Source organism: Equus przewalskii, chromosome 15 (assembly GCF_037783145.1).
Source record: "Equus przewalskii isolate Varuska chromosome 15, EquPr2, whole genome shotgun sequence".
In the NCBI taxonomy this organism is placed as follows: Eukaryota; Metazoa; Chordata; class Mammalia; order Perissodactyla; family Equidae; genus Equus; species Equus przewalskii.
Window position 1 is genome coordinate 52,303,216 of NC_091845.1, and position 20,391 is coordinate 52,323,606.

Genomic DNA, 20,391 nt, shown 5'->3' on the forward strand with positions numbered 1-20,391 from the left:
GAAATTAAAACGTGTCCACACAATGACTTATACACTAACGGTTATAGCAGCTTTAACCATAATTATAAAAAAATTGAAAACAAGGCAAATGTCTATCAACAGTGAATGGGTCAACAATTGTGGTGCTTCCATACAATGGAATACTACTCAGCAATAAAAAGGAACTGACACAGCAACACACTGGATGAATCTCGTAACATTAAAGAGACAGAGAGAAACCTGACTCAAAATGAGTACCGTGTATGAAGTTATGTGAAGTTAAAGAACAGGGAAAACTATGCTAAAGTGATAGAAATCAGATTAGAATTGCGTGGGGGAGGGGGCAGTAGTTATTGACTGGGAAGTTCCCGGAAGTTCCTGGAGTGATGGAAATGTGATCTGTCTTCATTGGGTAGTGGTTACCCTGGTGAATATATTTGCCAAAACTCACGGACCGTACGTTTAAAATCTGTGCATTTTACCTAATGTAAATTAAACCTGTTTAAAAAAAAAAGCATTACATGGTGACCTAACCAATGGGGTCAGGAAGCAGAGATCATAATTTTTTAAAATGAGGAAGTGTATTCTACAAGGTTAAAAAAAAACAGGAGTGGGAATGGGGAAGGGGGATTCCAAGTACCAGAAACTTCCCCAAGTGTTGATTTCAAGTAGGGGAAAATTTGGAAGCTTTCTATATTTTACAGGGCAGGGGCAGGGCGCAGCGACAGCGGGTGGCGGAGAACGACCGACCTGCAGAGGACGCCGACCCACTTCGACCCCAATTCCCCCCACCGGGGTCCCACTGGCCCCAGCGGTTTCCGCCGCGGCCGCTGCCGCCGCGAAGCTGGAGCCCAGACGGGCGGGCGCTCGCCGGCGTCGCGCTGACGTCACGCGCGTGCTGACGTCACCGGCGGCAGCGGCCTCTGAAGCGGGCTGGGGCTCGGGGGGCGCCGAGTTTGAGTAGTTTGGGGGCCGCTCGGCGCCTGGCGCTGCTCCCGCCGCCCGCCGCGCCCCGCGAGCCGCGCGTCGGCCGGACCGAGCGCTTCCCGCCCGTTCCCGCGGGGCCCCGCACTGGCGGCTGGGCGGCGCTCGGCGAAAGTTGGCCCCTCACGGGCTGGCGGGCGGGCGGGCGGGCGCGGCCATGGAGCCCCGCAGCATGGAGTACTTTGGCGCCCAGGTGCAGCAGAAGGACGTCGGCGGGCGCCTGCAGGTCGGCCAGGAGCTGCTGCTCTACCTCGGCGCCCCCGGCGCCATCCCGGACCTGGAGGAGGACCTGGGCCGCCTGGGCAAGACGGTCGACGCGCTCACTGGCTGGGTGGGCTCGAGCAACTACCGGGTAAGCGGCGGCGGCGCGGCCGGGCCAGGCGCCTCCTCCGCAGCCAGCCCTTTAATTCCGGACGTGCGCGTCCGGCCGGGCGAGCCCCGGGGCGCGCCTGGCGCCTCGGAACCACCCGGTAAAGGGGAAACCCATGGACTGGGGGGGCCTCTGCCGCGCCCGCACTGGCTAGCCTCCCTCTCCGAACGCGAGCAGGGGACTGACTTCCCACCACGACCAAGTTTTCCCCCACTTGTGAACAGTGACAAATTCAGCGATTCCGTGACACGGTGCGGAGTTACTTGACATTAAGGCCCAGTGTTTAATCATCTTTTCAAAAAATCGCTAATAATTTACACACACAAAGGGCTCGAAGACTTTTTACATTTGGTTGTACCAATGTAAACATTACCTAGACCAAGTCATAGGACGTTAGGATACAATTTTTCAGTTGAAAAGCGGTGTCAAGTTAATTCTTCTTCTTAGTGATTTTTATCCTACTTACTCTCCTGTTTCCTTCTTTCTTTCTTTTTGATAACTTTTGTGTCTCGAAGGTTATGCTCTTCCTCTCTAAGGCATCTTTAGAGCTGAATCAGGCTCCCGATTAAGTTTATCTTTAACGAAAAGATACTGACCCCAGGCCATTATTCTTTCGTTTTTAGTTTATTGTCGGCAGAAAGCAATTGAACGCTCTCTGTCATTTTATTTTGCCGCAGTTGAGGACTGGCTGGGATTTGAAACCGTGTCCTAGCAGGTTAGCTAATGCTGAAGACAAAAAATAGAAGGATGGGGTACAAGAAGGAATGAGTGTTTCCGAAGGGCCGATAGTAGGCAGGTTGTAATGCAGCCTCGTTGGGAGACCAGGTTAATATTCTGTGATTAGCCTAGTGCTGTAGTTTTTAGCAGTTAGTTTTCTTTCTAGTCTTCTGGTGGCAGTGTTGCTTTAAAATGCTGGCCCCAACCTCCTGTGGATGAAGTGATTCTTTTTAGTAATATATACTTACAACCCAGCGAATAAGTAGGCTGTACTTTGAAAGCTTTATCATTATAGAGAAGAAAAGCAAACTCTAGAATTATGCAGATTTAATAGTGAAACTTATATGAGATTTTGAAGGTTTTGACTTTTGTGAGGATAATTAACAGTTTGAGAATTAACCACCTTGATGCTCCATTACATACTATCTCTTTATTATCATTTTTTAAAACTTTGGGAAAAGTTAGTGTTTAATAATATATCATTACTGGTTGGGGGTTTAGTCTTTTTTCTTTGGAAGAAACAAGCTAAATTTACTTACAGTGTAAGAAGAGCATGTGTACACTCAAGATAGTTGATTTTATGTTGCAGCATAGGCTGTTGTAGAAAGTCAGCTCCTTGGTAATGCTTGTTCCCCTTCCCAAGTGAAGGTTGTTCTGTCACCTTCTCCACTGGCTGTGGTGACTGTTGTGGGCCATCTCATTCTTCATAAGTACCGTCAGTGAATGCAGTTGAGCAGTCCCAGCACTTGAAACACTCTTGGCTTCTTTTTTTTCTTCTTCTTCCCAAAGCCCCCCAGTAGGTAGTTGTATTTACTAGTTATAGGTCCTTCTAGTTGGGCATGTGGGACACCGCCTCAGCATGGCTTGATGAGTGGTGCTAGGTCTGCGCCCAGGATCCAAACCAGTGAAACCCTGGGCCGCCAAAGGGAAGCGTGTGAACTTAACCACTTGGCCACAGGGCTGGCCCCTCTTGGCTTCTATGATACCACAGTATTCCAATTTTTCTTTTGTATCTCTAAGCACTGCTTCCACTCAGTGCTATGTTTGTCCTTTAACTAGTCCTTGAGAGTTCTGATCCATCAGGGATCTGACCCAAGTTCTCATCTCTTTACTACACGTTCTCTCCATGCTCCTCACTAGATACTGCAGCCAGAGATAATTTCAGCAATCAGAAGAGAACTGCTATAGGCTCCCACAGCCTTATCTACATACTTGTTTGTAGCTGTGCTCGTATATTCTACCTTCTTCTCTGTTACGATGAATGAATTGTCTATCTATCTCACTTATACCAGTCCCTTCACATGCGTATTAGACCCCATGCCCTCTTGCCTACTCAAGGACATTAATTCATCAATTCTGCTCTCTCCTTCCTGAATCATTAGTTCTCTCCTTTCTACCAAATAGTGTATAAAAGCTTTTATGACATTGTCAGAGAGAGGGGATTCTAATTACTTTCTTATTTGGGTTTTATAAGCTTAAATTACCAAACTAGGTCATCATTTTTTTCTCAAGATAGAGTGAACATATTTAACTCTTTTGGAAAAGTTTATCATAGAATTTTTTGAACGTACACACAAATAGAGAATTGTACTCAAATTTCAAATTGTGCTGAATAAAATAGCATGTTTCTTTGGATTTGATAGTACTTCAGGTTTTGAGTGTCTTAATGATTGTCTTGCTTCACTGAATTTGAATGGCTATACTATATGCTGGATGTTGTTCTAGATACTAAAGATTTAGCTGTGAACAAGACTAGTAAAGCGCATTCATTCAGCCTCATTTGGATATTTATTGAGGACCTACCATGTGCAGGCATGCACTTTTCTAGGCGTTTTGGACACAATAGTGAAAAAGAAGAGAGAAATCCTTGCCTTTGTGGGCTTGGATTCTAGTGGAGGGAGAGCGATCAACAAGATAAATGACTAAAATCTACAGTATGTTAGATGGTGATAAATGCTTTGGAGAAAAGCAGTGAAAGGAATAGGGAATGTTGGGCAGGATGCAAATGTTGGAATTTTAAATAGTTGTCATTGCAGACCTCGCTGAGAGGGTGACTGAAAGGAGATGGAGAGTGAGATCCCTGCTGTCATGGAGATCCTATTAGAGGAAGGCAGATGGGTGTACAAATCAGATAATTTCAGGTAACAAGTACTTATAAGTCAGCTGATGTCAAAGAATGAGGATAAGGTTAGACTATTTGGGGTAATCAAGGAAGTGAGGTGAAATTTGGGTATAGACATGAAAGAAATGTAGGAGTGAAGAATGGTTTAGGCAGAGGAAGCTGCAAATGCAGAGGCCCTGGTTCTGTTAAGGAACATGAGAAAGGCCAGTATGGCTAGAGCTCACAAGTGAGTGAGGTGTTAAGAAAGATGACTTTGGGGAGGCAGGTGGAAAGAGCCTTATAGGATTTTATTCTGAATCATTGGAGGGTTTTATGTAGACTGGTGGCTACTCTGTCTACTTCACAGAGTAGACTGTGAAGGAGCAGCAGCAGAAGCGGGGTGGCTAAGGCTGTTTTGGTAGCAATGGCAGTGCTGAGAAGTGGAAGATTTGGGGGGTGATTTGGTGGTAGAGCCAGCAGGACCTCCAGTTGGATTGAGTGTGAGGGTCGAGAGAGGAATTAGGGATAACTGCCTTGCTTAAGCACCAATAGAGTGAAAGACTGAAATGGGGAAGACAGAGAGAACAAGCTGGGTGAAGGAAGTAAAAAGTTTGGTTTGAGAAGGTTGTTTAAAACCCAAGTTGAGATGTTAAATAGACGGTTGGAGTCTTGAGCTCAGTGGAGAAGTCATAATTGGAGATTAAAAATAGGGAAATAGGTATGTATGTAATGTATATGCTCTGGCATTTGACTTTTGCTAAGGATAGTCCTGTAATTTCAGGAGTCCCCAAATTTTAAAGTGGTATTATGGCAGTAAAGTTTCCCTGCTAAAATGCAGTTAAATATGGTCACCGTTTGAAGAGAGCTTAGTATCAGGCACTGTCTCCAGTATGTTATTTGCATTAATCTCATTTTAATCTTTAAGATGGCCTTAGAAAGTCAGTCTTACTGTTTTCCTCATTTTGTAGCATCTTGCCTTAGGTCATAGAACTGGTGAATTGGTGGAGGAGTACTTAAACCTAGGGAGATTAGGATTTTCCTTTTCTGGACTTTTGTAAACCTCTTCAGTATGCAATATTTGTCAGCAGTACGTTCACTTTTTGTAATACCTATCTGCAACTATAATAGTAAGTTGACTCTAAAACTGGAGAAAACGGTAAACAGCATTCATGTTGTAACTATGTAGTGCTGGGCTAAGTAATGTGCTAGGATTTCAAGTCTTTTCTTGGAATCCAAAATCATAGCTCCTTTGCCATTTGAAGGATGATACTTTCCAATGTCAGTGTCACTTTGCTTGTATTTCTTAAAATCATCATTTTCTTAAAAAACACCATGTTTTAGTTTGCTAAAAAAATGTTTTGAGATCTGTATTTGTGTATATGGATCTTGCCTCCTCCTTTTACTTGCCATATAGGAAGAATGTCCAGGTTATTTTTAACTTTTTACTATTAACATTGTCTTTTTTGTTGTCACCTTGTATATGTGCATGAGAGTTTGTCTATGGCAGTGATTCTGAACCCTGTCAGATGCAGTACCCTCTTTTAATGCCCTCTATACAATCCTGAAATAAAGTTTATAGATAATACCCAATACACATAATTTTTAAAAATCCCAATAATGTCCTCACTATGCTATAAAAGAAAATTACACATAATTTATAATGAGATAAAATATATTTCAATATGTAAATGTGCCACTCTGACTATCCATGAAGACGTGATGATAATCAGATGGGTGCACCAGTACATATTATTGGTGTAAATGCTACTATCACTGCCAATTCAGACCACTGCAAGTGTGTGGTTGCTGGTGATTCAGACTTCACAAGTGGCATTACTGTTGATGACTGTGATATCCTAGAACTCTAAATTCTGAAATTTATTTGAGTGCACCAACTTAAAGAGTTGGACCACTCCTTGTGACACCCTATCCATTTAGCTGCTGATGCTGCTTTCTTTTTTTTTTGGGTGAGGAAGATTCACCCTGAGCTAATAGCCGTTGCCAGTCTTCCTCATTTTATTTTTTTTTGCTTTGAGGAAGATTAGCCCTGAGCTAACATCTGTGTCACTCTTCCGCTACTCTGTATGTGGGGTGCCTCCACAGCATGGCTGGTGAGTGGAGTAGGTCTGGGGCCACCAAAGTGGACCATGCAGAACTTTAACCACTAGGCCACGGGGCCAGCTCCCTCATTTAGCTTTTTAACTGTCCCACACTCCCTCTTGTCTGAGCTTAAATATCATGGTCAGTCAGTCACACTCTTACATCCATTCTTAATTCTTTCCCTCCTCACTCCCACTCTATGTCCCTCATTTGATAAAATGCAATCCTGATTAATCCAACACTGCCTGCCCAAGACTACACCAATGCAACTGAAGGTGGTTGGAGAACAACACAAAATCTTTAACTGGTTTGATTTCAAGTTCCTGACCTTCAAGTGGGCCCTTCATGGTGCCTGGCAATCATACTATATTTTCTTAGTTCATTTATTCTTTTGCTTAGACAACTATTTTACATCTGTTCCTCTTCCTCAGACCTAACAATATCTCTTCTTCCATCGTCAGTGTCAGCTGATGGTCTTGCTTCCCACTTCACTGAGAAAATGGAATTGGGATTTCTTTTTTTTTTTTAAGATTTTATTTTTCCTTTTTCTCCCTGAAGCCTCCCGGTACATAGTTGTATATTTTTAGCTGTGGGTCCTTCTAGCCGTGACATGTGGGATGCTGCCTCAGCATGGCTTGATGAGCGGTGCCATGTCCGTGCCCAGGATCCGAACCGGCAAAACCCTGGGCCGCCAAAGTGGAGCACGCGAACTTAACCACTCAGCCATGGGGCCGGCCCCGGAATTGGGATTTCTTAAGACTCCCAGTACTGTACCTACCTTCCAGCATTTATAGTCATAGCAGGCTTTCAATATTTGTTGAATCAGTAAATGAAAGCACACTTGTCCATTGATTTATTTGCTGGCTGCATTCCTGGAAAACTCTTATACTAAAACCATGCAAAAAAAAGAATTCTAGGCTCTGATAACTTCAAACAGGATTTTCATTTGCTTAAGTGGCTGGCAGCCGGGCTGCCGAGTATGACCGTGTACCTTTGGGCTGCACAGCTCTGGGGAGTAATCTTGTGTGTCATACACCACCCCCCATTGAGAACAGTTGTTCTTGGGTGTATGTCTAGAAGTGTAAATATTGGGTTGTACTTCTCTCGCCTCACTCTACATAGAATTAACCAGTATCTTTAATTTTAAGTCATTTGTTTCCCCTCTTTTGGAGGGAAATAGTTTTATTACTTATATATTTATATGAAAATAACCTGATATTTCTCTTCAGGTTTTCAAATTTTGTAAGCCATCTGGTTTTACTCATTTGATTTGTGCATACATGTCCATTTGCCAATTAGTCCATCCATTCTTTTACTCATTTTCTTAGATACTGAGTTAGTTTGTGAAAAAGAATACCCCTTAAAACTACAGTATTTCCTAATGAGAGAAGGAGCATTACAGGAATATGCTTGTTATGAACAATACAGGCCTTTTTTCTGTTCCACCTATGGTGGTAAAACAACTGTGATTATGAATTAAGCTTGTGTCCCTCCTAGATTTCAAGAACTCTTGTTGTCAGGCTTTCTGACTTTTACATGGAAAGTTCTTGGTGGCGATTCTCATGCAATTACTTAGCTGTGCTGTTGGTTGACAACATTTCTGATTTAAACTATTTGGAAGATTAAACATTATATTGAATTGAAACTCTATAGCCAAGGTGACACTTGCTTGTGAGTTTATTGACGTCAGATTACTCAAACACCTTCAACCATTTGTGATTCAGAGGTGAAAAGGGAGAGAGAGAGAGAATGCGAAAATGACCCTAAAGGTTCTGGGACTTCTTAAGGATAACATTTCATAAATTTTTTAAAATTTCAGTTTTATGACTTGAAAACACCCTAAAATTTAAGCTTGGTCTTAGCACAAAGTTTGTTTTTTAGAGTTTCCATTTTTCTACCTGTTAAAAAGTATGTTATTTTTGCTTTTATATTTTTAGCATTTTTTATGTATTTATATGTTTGCTTTTATTTATTTATTTTTGCTAAGGAATATTATCCCTGAGCTAACGTCTGTGCCAGTCTTCCTCCACTTTATATGTGGGTTGCTGCCACAGCATGGCTGATGAATGCTGTAGGTCTGTGTCCAGTATCCAAACCCCCGAACCCAGGCCACCAAAGTAGAGCGCACTGAACTTAACCCCTTGCCGTGGGGCCACCCCCTACTTTTATATTTTGTATATACCTGTTAGAAAGTACATTTTTTTTGCTTTTATATTTTAAAGGGTTGGAATGGAGGCATTTGAGTTCCTAAGGAAGTGGTGAGGAGCAAACTGGAATATTACTCTAGTTGTTTTATTTCCTTCTTTTTTGGGGTTTTTTAATATTCTGCTGAAAGGACCCTTAACCAAGATGCAGGCTAAGTTGAAAGATGTGCAAGTGGAAATTCAGGAAAATTATTTGTAGCTCTGTGGTAAATCTTGATATTTGCTGTGTTAAATTCATCCACCATATTCTTTAGGAATGAGTTGACTATCGTTGGGTCTTTATTTACTAACGCATGTGAATGTTAGAATCAGCTGGTTAAGTTGCACCAAAAAATTGGGGCTTCTTATTGGAGTTACATTGAATATCATGTTTTTTGGGGAAGACTTGATATCTTTATAATATTGACCTCTTTTTATCCATGAAAATTGTTTAGGTCTTCTTTAATGTCTTTCATTAATGTTTCAGTATTTACTCCAAATAGGTCTTTTGCACATTTTATTAGATTTACTCTAGGTAATTTACAGTGTTTGAGTATTATAAATGCTATTTGTCTTTTTAAAAATTGTTTTCTGGCCTATGGAAGTGAAATGGCATTTTGTATATTGGTTTTTATGACCAGCCTACTTATTATACAATTAAAAACTTTTTAAATTCAATTTGTGAGTTCTTTTAAGTTTTCTGTACATATAATAATATCAGACACTAATGAAAGTTTTGCTTCTTCTCTCCAGTCCTTTCGTTTTGCTTGGTTTTGGTGCATTGGCCAGGACCCTTAGGGTGGGGTTGAATAAAAGAGTGTGGGCGTACTTGAATTGTTCCTGGGTTTCAAGGGTATGTTCTAGTATTTCACCGTTAGGAATCATGCTTACTATAATTTTTTAGAAAAAATTTTTAGTGTGGAAAATTTTGAACATGTGTAAAGGTAGACAATAAAATAACACACCCATAACACACATCGGTCTATGGCTAATCCTGCCCCATCACTTTGTCACAAATCACGGATACATTGTTTCATTCATTAGTCTTTCTGGTTAGTCTCTCAAAGATAAGTGCTCTTTAAAAAAAATTTTGGGGGCCCACCCATGGCTAAGTGGTTAAGTTCACGTGCTCCACGTTGGTGGCCCAGGGTTTCACTGGTTCGGATCCTGGGTGTGGACATGGCATTGCTCATCAAGCTGTGCTGAGACGGCTTCCCACATGCCACGACTAGAAAGACCTACAACTAGAATATACAGCTATGTACTGGGGGGCACTTTGGGGAGAAATGTTGAAGAAGGAAAAAAAAAAGAAGATTGGCAATAGGTGTTAGCTCAGGTGCCAATCTTTAAAAAAAAAATAATTAACATAACCTCAGTACCATTATCATATGTAAAAAAAAAAATTCCTTGATATCAAATATCCAGGGTTCAAATTTCCAATTTTTTTAAAATGTGCAAATTTTTAAATTAGTTGTTTTAGGAAAAATCAAGATACAAATAAAGTTCACACATTGTGATTTGTTAATATATTGGTTTCCTGTTGCTGCTTTATCCAATTCCCATGCACTTACTAGCTTAAAACAACATTTATATTCTTACAGTTCTGCAGGTCAGAAGTCCAAAATGGGTTTCATTGGGATAAAATCAAGGTTTCAGCAGGATTTTATTCCTTCTGGAGACTGTAGGAGAGAATTTTCCAGCTTTTACAAACTGCCTGCATTTCTTGGCTCATGGCCTCTTTTTCCATCTTCAAAGCCAGCAATATAGCGTCTTCAAATCTTTCTCTCTGACCACTGCTTCCATCATCACATCTCCTCTGAGTTTGGCTCTCCATCCTCCCTCTTATAAGGGCTCTTGTGATGCATTGGGCCTGGGTAATCCAGGGTAATTCCCCCATTTTAACATCCTTAACTACATCTTTAAAGTTCTTTTTGCCTTGTAAGGTAACATATTCACAGGTCTTGGTGGTTAAGATGTAAACACCTTTGGGAGGCTATTATTCTGCCTACCTCAGTTAACATGTTTGTTGAGTCTTTTTAAATCTCTTTCTCCCTTGGTCTCTCTTTTCAAAAATCTTGGATTTTATTTGTGGTAGAGTTTCCTACAGTCTGGGTTTTGCTGATTTCATTCCTGTGATGTTGTTTGTTCCTTCTGTATTTCCTGTAAGTTAGTAGTTGGATCTAAAGTTTGATCAGATTCAGTCTGGTTTTCTTTTTTGTGGGAAGACTACTTTATAAATAGTGTTCTTCTTCCATCAGGAGGCACATAACATCAGGAAGCCTCTTAAGGTCTGATAGTCTCTTGTTGTGATGTTAGCAGCCATCATTAACGTTCAGTGTTTAGATCTCTTAACTTGTTATCTTGCCATCAGCCTCAGACTCCTGGTGACCCTATGAGTGAGCGATGTCCACAATGTCCTATCCTCAACAACCCTAACATAGCTTCTGTAGACTCGTGCCCACAGCCTCATTTATGGAGTCAATCCACTTCATATTTGGTCTTCCTCTTTTCCTGATACTTTTTACTTTTCCCAGCATTATCTTTTCCAAAGAATCCTGCCTTCTCATGATGTGCCAGAGTAGGACAGCCTCAGTTTTATCATGAAGAGAAACTTCTCCCGTTTACTACTATTTGGTTACCCAGTGATATAGTTTACATAGAAAGGCAGATACAGTTCATATAATTCTTTCCTTTTATTTACTAATTGTCAAAATAATGAGGTGGTCTTCTAGCAGCCTCCAGTGTTGGCCAAGTAGTTTTTGTTCTTGTTATGAACTCTTCTATTTAAACATATCTAATGAGTTTCAGAGCAATGCAGTTATTATCCTTATTGCTATTCAAACTGTCCTGTCTCGACATGACCCTAGTAATCTTTGGTAGCGTCTTTGCTATTTGGTATTACAGGATGTCGTATTTCCTGCTCTTGCCCTGGACTCAGCCACTTCTCCAAGAAGCTCTGGTTCCTTTTAGTAGGAAATGGTATATGGAAAATACAGTGTGGGTGCTGGTGGAACTCATTGTTACTCGTTTGATCATTGTTTCTAGATTTTTTTCAATGGATAGGGTTAGGTTTTATTTTAATTTCAAAGAAAAATACATCATGAGTTTATACTGATATTCTAATTCAGATTGAGTACTGCACTTTTTACTACTTCTGTCTTTTATCTATAGCTCCTTTGATCAACAACAAGATTTTGAAAGACGCTGAAGTTTCTTTTTTGCCAGTATATTTTAGGGATAGATTCCCAAGTGAGATCTTACTAAGTGTGCATGTTTTTCCTGCTGATTTGAGATACTGCTTTTATCATCTGTTAAATTTTATGTGTGAGTCTATTCGTGGATTTCCAATGATTTTTGTAAGAGTTTTATTGATACAATTCACATACCATACAGTTCATTCATTTGAAGTACACAATTCATTGATTTTTAGTGTATTTACAGATACACACAACCATCAGCACAGTCAGTTTTAGAACATTTTTATCACCTCAAAAAGATGTCTGTACCTTTTAGCTGTTACCTCTCTGTCCCCTCAGATCTTCTAGTCCTAAGCAACCACTAATCTACTTTCTATCTTTATAGATTTACCTGTCCTAGATATTTCTTATAAATTGAATCATACAACATATGGCCATTTGTGACTGGTTTTTTTCCTCCTATCATAATGTTTTGGAAGGTCCATCCATGTTGTAACATGTATCAGTCATTCCTCTTTATGGCCAAATAATCTTCAATTGAATGCATATACCACATTTTTTTAATTCATTCGTCAATTGATGGACATGTGGGCTTTCCACTCTTTGGCCCTTGTGACTAATGCTGTAATGAACGTTGTCATACAAGTATCTATTTGTGTCCTTCTTTAGTTCCTTTGGGTATATATGGTTAGGAGTGGAATTGTTGGGTCCTCAATGTTTCTGCTCCACTGCACACTTTAGGCCTTCTCTTCATAGAAGATTTTTCTCTATGTTCTCTCCTTCCCTGGTGATAAACTGGAGTTGCTTCTTATTCTGTTCTTGCTAGCCTGGTTATGGAGAGTGGGTAGCATTCTCTATTTTTCTGGTCCAGCTTCGGTCTTAGGAGCCTTTTGTCTTTGCATCTTGAGGGTGAGGCTTTATCAGATCCTGCCTCTCTTCACTTGGACACTTTTACTCATCTGAGCCCAGGATGGTTTTCTGCTCCTCCCCCTGAGATAGCATTTTTTCTTTTCTCTGTACTCAGTAACAGTGAATTTTTGCCTCTGTCCTGGGGACGATTGTGTTTGTCTTTCCATCAGTAGTTTCAAACTTTTGTTTCTTATAGGACAAGTGTACAGGAAAGGTTTGGAGCAGCGGCTCCCTTCCTTCGAGACCTGTACCACCGAGAGATACTTCCTCGGGTCTCCTGCCCTGTCCTTGGTCTTAATTATGAGAGACTAGTGGAGGTTTGTAGAGAAAGAGCTTACAAGTGGGTATAAACTCTCCTGTGTCTGTAGCTACTAGGGATTCTGTATTTTCATACTAGCCCACACTCAGCTGTTAACAATGAGTTAAATATAGGTGAATTCTTACCCACTTGTGTCATGGCTTTGCTTTTCTTCTGTCCTCTGCCGTGTGTGACCTTCTGTTTATATCCCATCTTGCCTTGGAGGCATCTGTTTTTCCTTAGATTTCAGGCTAGTTGATTATTCTACAACCTCAGCTTTCTGATGGATTTAAGAATAGTTATGATTTTGTAGATTATTTGACATTTTTTTATTACAATGGGTGTGATGTTTTTTCCAGTTTTTCCATCCTAGACAGAAGCTGAAATTCCTCTGTAATTAAAGGTGCTCTTTTAATTTTTAACTGTTTCATTTAGGAAACATTTCAACATTACAGGAAAGTTGCGAGTATAGTCAGTGAACTCCTGTGTACCCTTCACTCAGTTTACCAGTTATTAACATTTCGGCAAATATGCTTCATTACTATCTTCCTGTCTATTTACACATTATTGTTGTTATTATTATTATTATTATTATTATTATTGAGCCATTTGAGAATAGGGTGCTCTAACCTCAAACTGTTCACCCCTGAATACTTCAATCTCCTTATTTTTTTAAAACTTGGTAATATATTATATGAAAATCTTTTATGTCAACAATTAAATACTCATATTTAAAGTGTGCATCAGTAATTTGTATCTATTAAAATTTCTTTCTATAGGTTTCATTAATGGGATTGGAAATTTTAAGTGCCTTTGTGGACAGATTATCAACACGATTTAAGTCCTATGTAGCAATGGGTAAGTTAACTTTACTTATTTAAAAAATTATTGTAGGTTTTGACATACTTTTTCTCATAGTTTTTGTTTAACAGAATAAATTCTCTGTAAAAGCGCAAATGTAATTTTGTACAACCCAGAGATCTGCTAATTAGCTTTAGTTTACCCAGACAAAAGATTTTAAGCCTATCTAAATAAATAATTGTATTCTCTTTGAGACAAAAAAACAAAAGCAAAAAACATTAAATATACTGCTGATAGATTTTTACTTCATATTTTCAAATTTTTTACTATATCTTTTACTTTTTTTTGTAACATATTAAACATTTATATTATAACTTATAGCACCACTTTTCAGACTATCTGTGGTGAAGGACCAGTTCTTTCATTGCTGGTCTGTTGCAGACCAATATTTTGTAAAATACAATAAAAATAAATTTCAGCAAAATGAAATAAAAAATATATAAGGCCCACTTTATTACTAGATTCAACAAACAAAATTGCTTTGGTCAGACTGTTTCAGAAATTTTGTTTTATAAACACTCTCAATTTCTTTGCCATAAATAGTTTGTACACTGGTCCTACACTGCCACCCGTATTTTGAGCAGCACTTACTTAACGGTGTGTTTGCAGTACAGTACAATATACTAGTACAGTGCTCTTCTTTGTGTAGTAGTTAGGATTACAAGTTGGCTCTGACCTATTTTCCAAACCTGAATGACCTTCATATGCCTTTTGGAGTGCTTTGGTGAGTTTATTTGGTTCCCGTTATATGGAAACATTTAAGGGTAGCCTCACATGTTCTTGATTTTCTTTTATGGATTAAGTTAATGCCTCCTAATGCATCATCACACTTATTTTCTAGTTATCTTTGGTCAGCTTTTTTCTTTATGTTTGGTATGCTGCCAAATTCTGCCAACTTTTTCTTTTCTTTTTACTGTCTGCTTTTAGCAGAAGCATCTTAATGAGTTTTCCTCTTCATTATTCCCTTTTTAATCAATACCTGGTTCCAATTCATTCTTTGTATGAATATCTTCTGAAAAGATGATTTTTGCTATGTCAGTGTCCTCCATAAAATCCTATAGATGTTAAAAACCATGCTCTGCAAACATTTTTTACTTGCTTATGTATTTTCTTAAGATGTTTTGAATCAGTGTTTAAAATTAGGAAGTTTTACATAAAAATTCATATTTCTGGCTTGTCTTGAAAAATTGGCCAGTTTGGCAGCCCTGATCTTCCATTCTCACATATAATTATTGGCTGAAGCTGGGTTGTAGCTTCCCTATTGTCTGAGTCATGAGCTTTCCAATTTATTATCACTCGCGTCATCTCTTTGTGTCCCATCTCCTCTTGTCTCCTCATAGCTGAGAATATCGGTTATAACACAGCAGGGTTGGAATACTGCACTTCTTAGATCTGGTTCATTTTTGACATTTTCCGAACCTCCCTGACCATAGGTGTTTGTGTTTGTAACCCCTGCCTTGTAGTAACTCTCTATTATTAGTTGTTACAAGATAGTATTTTAAACTTGAGAGTAATTCCAGGTATTATGTCTCTCACTCATTTTTTAGACACAAGGAGGGCCAAATGGGGTTTGATGTACTGACTGCTCACTCATATTGAGGCAGTGGTAGTATTGGGACTAGAATCCTAGTTTGTTTCTCCCGGGACTGCCCTGCTTTCAGAACTTACTTCTGTTTTATTGTCCTTGGTGTTCCAGTTCTCTGCGCCTATGTCCCTTCTTTATCTCAGAAGCCTTATTTATTCATGATCTTCAGCAAGTGCTTTCTCTCTCTCACTCTAGCTGATCAGAAACTTGCTCACTCTTGTTAATTCTGTTTTAACTTGTTTATGCCTCTGTTGTGCTCTTTCTTTTTGAAATCTTCTCCTCTTCTCCGTGGTCTTTTGTTCTTTTTCACTTCACGTTTCATTATTTGGGAGCTTTTCAGGTTAACCTTACCCTACATTGAATTTTTCTCTACTCCATGATTCTTATATCCTTAAATACTTAATAAATTACATTAAGTTGCTTTTGTTGGTTAGTGTTTTTCATATGTGTTTCCTACATATCTGCATATTCTTATATGTATAGTTTTTTATCTTTTGATCTACTCTTTCTGATTATCCCTGTGCATTTACTGTTAATCAATATCATTTTTACTTTGAACTCTAAGTGCTCATCATTGTCCTTAGTGAAACTTGAACTTGTTACTTGAGAGTCAGTGTGGTATAACGGGAAAATTTCATCACAACTTTGCTACCATTTATTGACTGCCTACTTTTTACTCATTTACTGGGCTTATCTACTTCACGTACACAAAAGATTATCCTCACATTATTTCTCATTTGTACAATAGCTCTGCAAGATAAGCATTATATCTGTGTACTCTTACAGTGTTACAGTACTAGACTAAGAGTTCCAGGATTAGCTTTCTTGTTTTATCCTGTCTTAGACCTTAGCCAAACCACTTTAGGAGCCTTTCTGTAAAAGGAAGGAATAGAATTAAATTGTGTGCTGAAGGTTTTCTTTTTTAATGTAACCTTAGATATATGTAACTTGATGTGAGTGACATTGTTTTCTTTTGGTGCACTATTAACTATCCTTATGGGTATTTTTTTGTCTTTTTACGTTAAAACTGAAGAGATGATAGGGCCGGCTCCGTGGCCGAGTGGTTAAGTTCGTGCGCTCTGCTTCGGCGGCCCAGGGTTTGGATCCTGGGCACAGACATGGCACCGCTCGTTAGGCCATGTTGAGGTGGCATCCCACATGCCACAACTAGAAGGACCCACAACTAAAATATACAACTATGTACTGGGGGGATTTAGGGGGAAAAAAAAAGCTGGGGGAAAAAAAGGAAGATTGGCAGCAGTTGTTAGCTCAGGTGCCAATCTTTAAAAAAAAAACAAAAGTGAAGAGATGTTTCAGGAAAATTGAGATTCATGTTCAGTTTCAGACAAAGTTCCAAAAAGAGTATGGGCTCTATTAATTTTTTAATATAAAATATTTAAATTTTCTTTTGTGACCACATGTACTGTGAAAAGATAAAATTTTCTGCCAAAAAAAAAATATATAATTTACATTTAACACTGATCACCAACCCTGGTTTTATGATAACTAAATTCAGTAAAGGGTCTCATAATTTACAGATCTTAAACAGATAGTTTTAATCCAGAATGGTATTGTAGAAAGAGTACTAGAATAATCAGGATGTCTGGTCATCAGTTTTGCGTCTTGTACAATGCAGAGAATAAAATATGCTAACAGCTATGCTTTAAAGTTCTTCCTTGTTTCACTGTCCAAATTCCAGTGTGATGGATTTATTCATTTGTTTAACAAGTTCTTATTGAGAGTCTACAGGGTGAAAAGCTCTATTTTGGATTCCCAATAATTATCTCTTGAATGTTCAACATGTTGAAGGATAATTCACTGGTCATTATATTATTTACAGATCTTTGAGGAAGACTTCTGCTGACACTTCTGAATGCTTATTATGGGCATTATGCCAAAGTCTTGGACGTAGTAGAGAAAGACCTCAATCTCAGGGGCCTAGGCTTTTGTTTTTCTCAGTTGAGTGATATGTCGTACATATGGAACAATGCATAACAAACATATACAATTTGAAGAATAATTATAAAACCAACACCTGCCTGTGCCTGGGTCAAGAAAGCAGAACTTTGCCAGTTCCTTAGATACTCCCTCTCTGCATTTCCTGATGACATGTTCCTCCCTCTGCTAGAGGTAACCACTGTCATGACCTTTGGGATAATCATTCTCTTGCTGGTTTGTAGAGCTTAACTATCTATATGTATCTCTAAATAGAATAATACTTCATCTTGCCTGGTTTTTAAACATTATTATTATAAGTAAATGTCATACTGCATCTATTCTTTTGAAACTTGCTTCTCAGTTATTTTTGATTGGACTCAAGAGTAAAAAACTTAAAAAAATTTGCTTACCTGATAACTTTTCATTTATGGAAACAATTGCTGTTTGTAATTTTGTAAACTATAGCTTATAATGGAGATGAATTATAAAGATTTATTCTTTCCCCCCTGTCTTTCTCTAGTTATTGTAGCTTTAATAGACAGAATGGGAGATGCCAAAGACAAGGTTCGAGATGAAACCCAGACTCTGATATTGAAGTTAATGGATCAAGTAGCATCACCTATGGTAGGCCTACATTTTAAAATTCGGATTTTGCTAATTAATGATGAAATATCGGTAAAGATAGATGGTAATCACGGCAAGTCAGTGAAGCCCCAGGGGATGTGAAGGCTGAAATTTTAAACAATGAATTGTTGCTAATGCTTTAGAGAAGCTGCAATTTAAGATAAAATGTTAATATTTAACTTTTTGGCTTTTTGCTTTTCCTTTTCGTATTTTCTACTCTTGAATGTTTTTTTAAAAAGCTACTTCAGAGATTTTAGAGATTTGACAATATACTGATTATATTATTCTTTAGGATTTTCTGGTTTGCCTTACCTGCAAATTATAGTGTTCAGTGAGAAAGCTTATTTTGGGAACTACTACATGTATTAATTTCTGCAAGTCACAGAGACAGGAAGCAAATTTTTTAACAGGTGGTTACTAATAATATAAGGCATATATTCTATGACAGTGACCCATGTTTTATGAATACAGTAGAAAAAATTTGCCCTTATGGAGATGTTTTGAAAGTAAAAATAAATTGACATGTAAACAAGGATTTAAAGAATAGCTCATGTTAAGTGGAAAATCAGAATTTACAGTATACACAATGATATTATGTGTTATTTAAAATACCATTTAAACATTATAGTATTACATATATTTTATAAAACATCAAAGTGTATTGAATTGTAAAAGTAAACTGTTTTTGCAGATATTTTGTTCCTTAGAGCTAAGTCCTTGTTAATAGTTTGGTGGGTATCCTTCAACACTTGTTTAAGGGTTCAAATTTTGACTTGTTTTTGACATGCTGTTATTACAAACAGTACTATACGGGGCATCCTTGTACATGTATCTTTGGACGTAAATATAAGTGTTTATATAGACTAGTGTTTCAGAGATGGTGTTGCTGAGTCAGGTGATTCACATTTAAGATTTTTTTTGTAAACTGCCAAGTTACCTTCCAGAAAGTTTGGCAGAGAGAGAGAGAAATATATTAGTAAAACTGAATATAGAATCCAGAAAGAATAAAGTCCAGGAAGAGGGGTGAGTGTGTGTGTGTGTGAGTGCGTGCGTGCGTGCGTGCATGTACATGTACATGAATTTAGTAAATGATAAGGGTGATGTTTGTAAATATGGAAAAAGGATTGATTGGGACAATTGGCGTTATGTTTGGGAAAATAAAGATGGATTCCTTCCTATACCAAACCCGTATAGTTGTTTTAGCTTATTTGTTTAGGTTTATGTATGCTTTTCCCAAAAGAAAATTATAGGAGGTAGCAGTAAAATGACTTGCCCAAATATGTTTCTGTGTATGGATCCAGTGATAAAAGGAGAAAAGCCTGAATTATAAAATGTTGAAAAAGCCTGTTCAGTGTGACAGTCCACAGTAGTTGCTAGGCAACATTGGACCTTTTAAATGCTTACTGGACTACTGGGCTTATAATGGTAGCATTGTTATTGAAGGTTTCTGAAGCTTAGAAGAAATTCTCTGTCCTTGGAAATTCTAAGGTTTTTAGATTTGGGACATAGTTTTTCTGAGAATAATTGAAATCTAAAGTGAACTAAAAATGTGTTAAGATATTAAAAAATGGGTAAGAGCAGCATTGGTGCAAATTTGGCTTAGAAAAACTTGTAGAGAAATAGTCTCGTGGGAAAATTCTCTTACCACTAAGGTTGCTGGTAAGGTTGGGAATAGATAAAAGATTATAACATGAGGTATTTAATTTTTTGTTATACATGTTTACTTTTCTTTTAAATAGTACATTTGGGAACAGTTGACTTCTGGTTTTAAACACAAGAATTTTCGATCTCGAGAAGGCGTGTGTCTGTGTCTTATTGAAACCTTAAACATGTAAGTTTTATGATTACTGAAAATAGCCATTTTCATTTTTCCATAAAAAAGACAATATCCATTTCACAAGACTCAAGGGAAGCTATGGAAATAACAAATTTTAAATAGTTATTCATTGCTCTCTGGTACAGGAGTTTTTATTTTATTTGATACCTTTATCTGTTAATTTTTTGTGTGTATGTTATCTTTTGTATTGTTAATTTGAAATTATTAGTCAAAGATAATAAGTCTTTTTCTTAGTATGTTAATAGTTGCTAACCAAAGTAGCTAGTCATATAATAAGTATGCTGATATAACTTAGGATCTACTTCTCTTCTGGACCCAGTTTGGAATTGTTTTTAATTAAGTGGTGTTTCGGATGTTGTGGCCATTTCCCCCTCCTTGGCTTTCTAGAGCAGTGTGGTTGGTTACCAAAATTGTAGACTGAACAAGACTCTCCCAGGTAGCTAGATGGTGAATCTGGTAGCAGTGTGCAGAGTTCTGACAGCATAGATGCCACAGAGTTCAGAATTCTGGTGTGAAGAAATTGTAAACTGGGGCTTTTGTTCTCTTTCTGGATTATTTTTTCAAATTCTTTGTGACAAGATAGGTAATATGTAGTAGCTTTCAACTTTTCCTATAGTGTTACTTCTTTTTCTCTAACTATACCTTCATTTATTTTCTTTTACTCCTCTATGGTCCTTACTGCCATCTAGAGCTTGTAAGTGCGTTCAG

At 38.3% G+C, this 20,391-nt stretch overlaps 1 protein-coding gene across 14 annotated transcripts in view; it reads left to right on the forward strand.

Annotated features, from left to right (window-relative positions):
* The first annotated feature begins 862 nt into the window (after positions 1 to 862).
* CLASP2 (cytoplasmic linker associated protein 2) overlaps positions 863 to 20,391 on the forward strand; it is a 163,715-nt gene continuing 144,186 nt past the window's right edge. For all 14 annotated transcript variants that reach the window (XM_070575816.1, XM_070575821.1, XM_070575825.1 and 11 more), the window contains exons 1-4: positions 863 to 1,315; positions 13,618 to 13,696; positions 17,743 to 17,846; positions 19,586 to 19,677. In XM_070575816.1, coding sequence (XP_070431917.1) covers positions 1,121 to 1,315; positions 13,618 to 13,696; positions 17,743 to 17,846; positions 19,586 to 19,677 — 470 coding nt within the window. In that variant the 5' untranslated portion in view covers positions 863 to 1,120. The remainder of the gene's footprint in view (positions 1,316 to 13,617; positions 13,697 to 17,742; positions 17,847 to 19,585; positions 19,678 to 20,391) is intronic.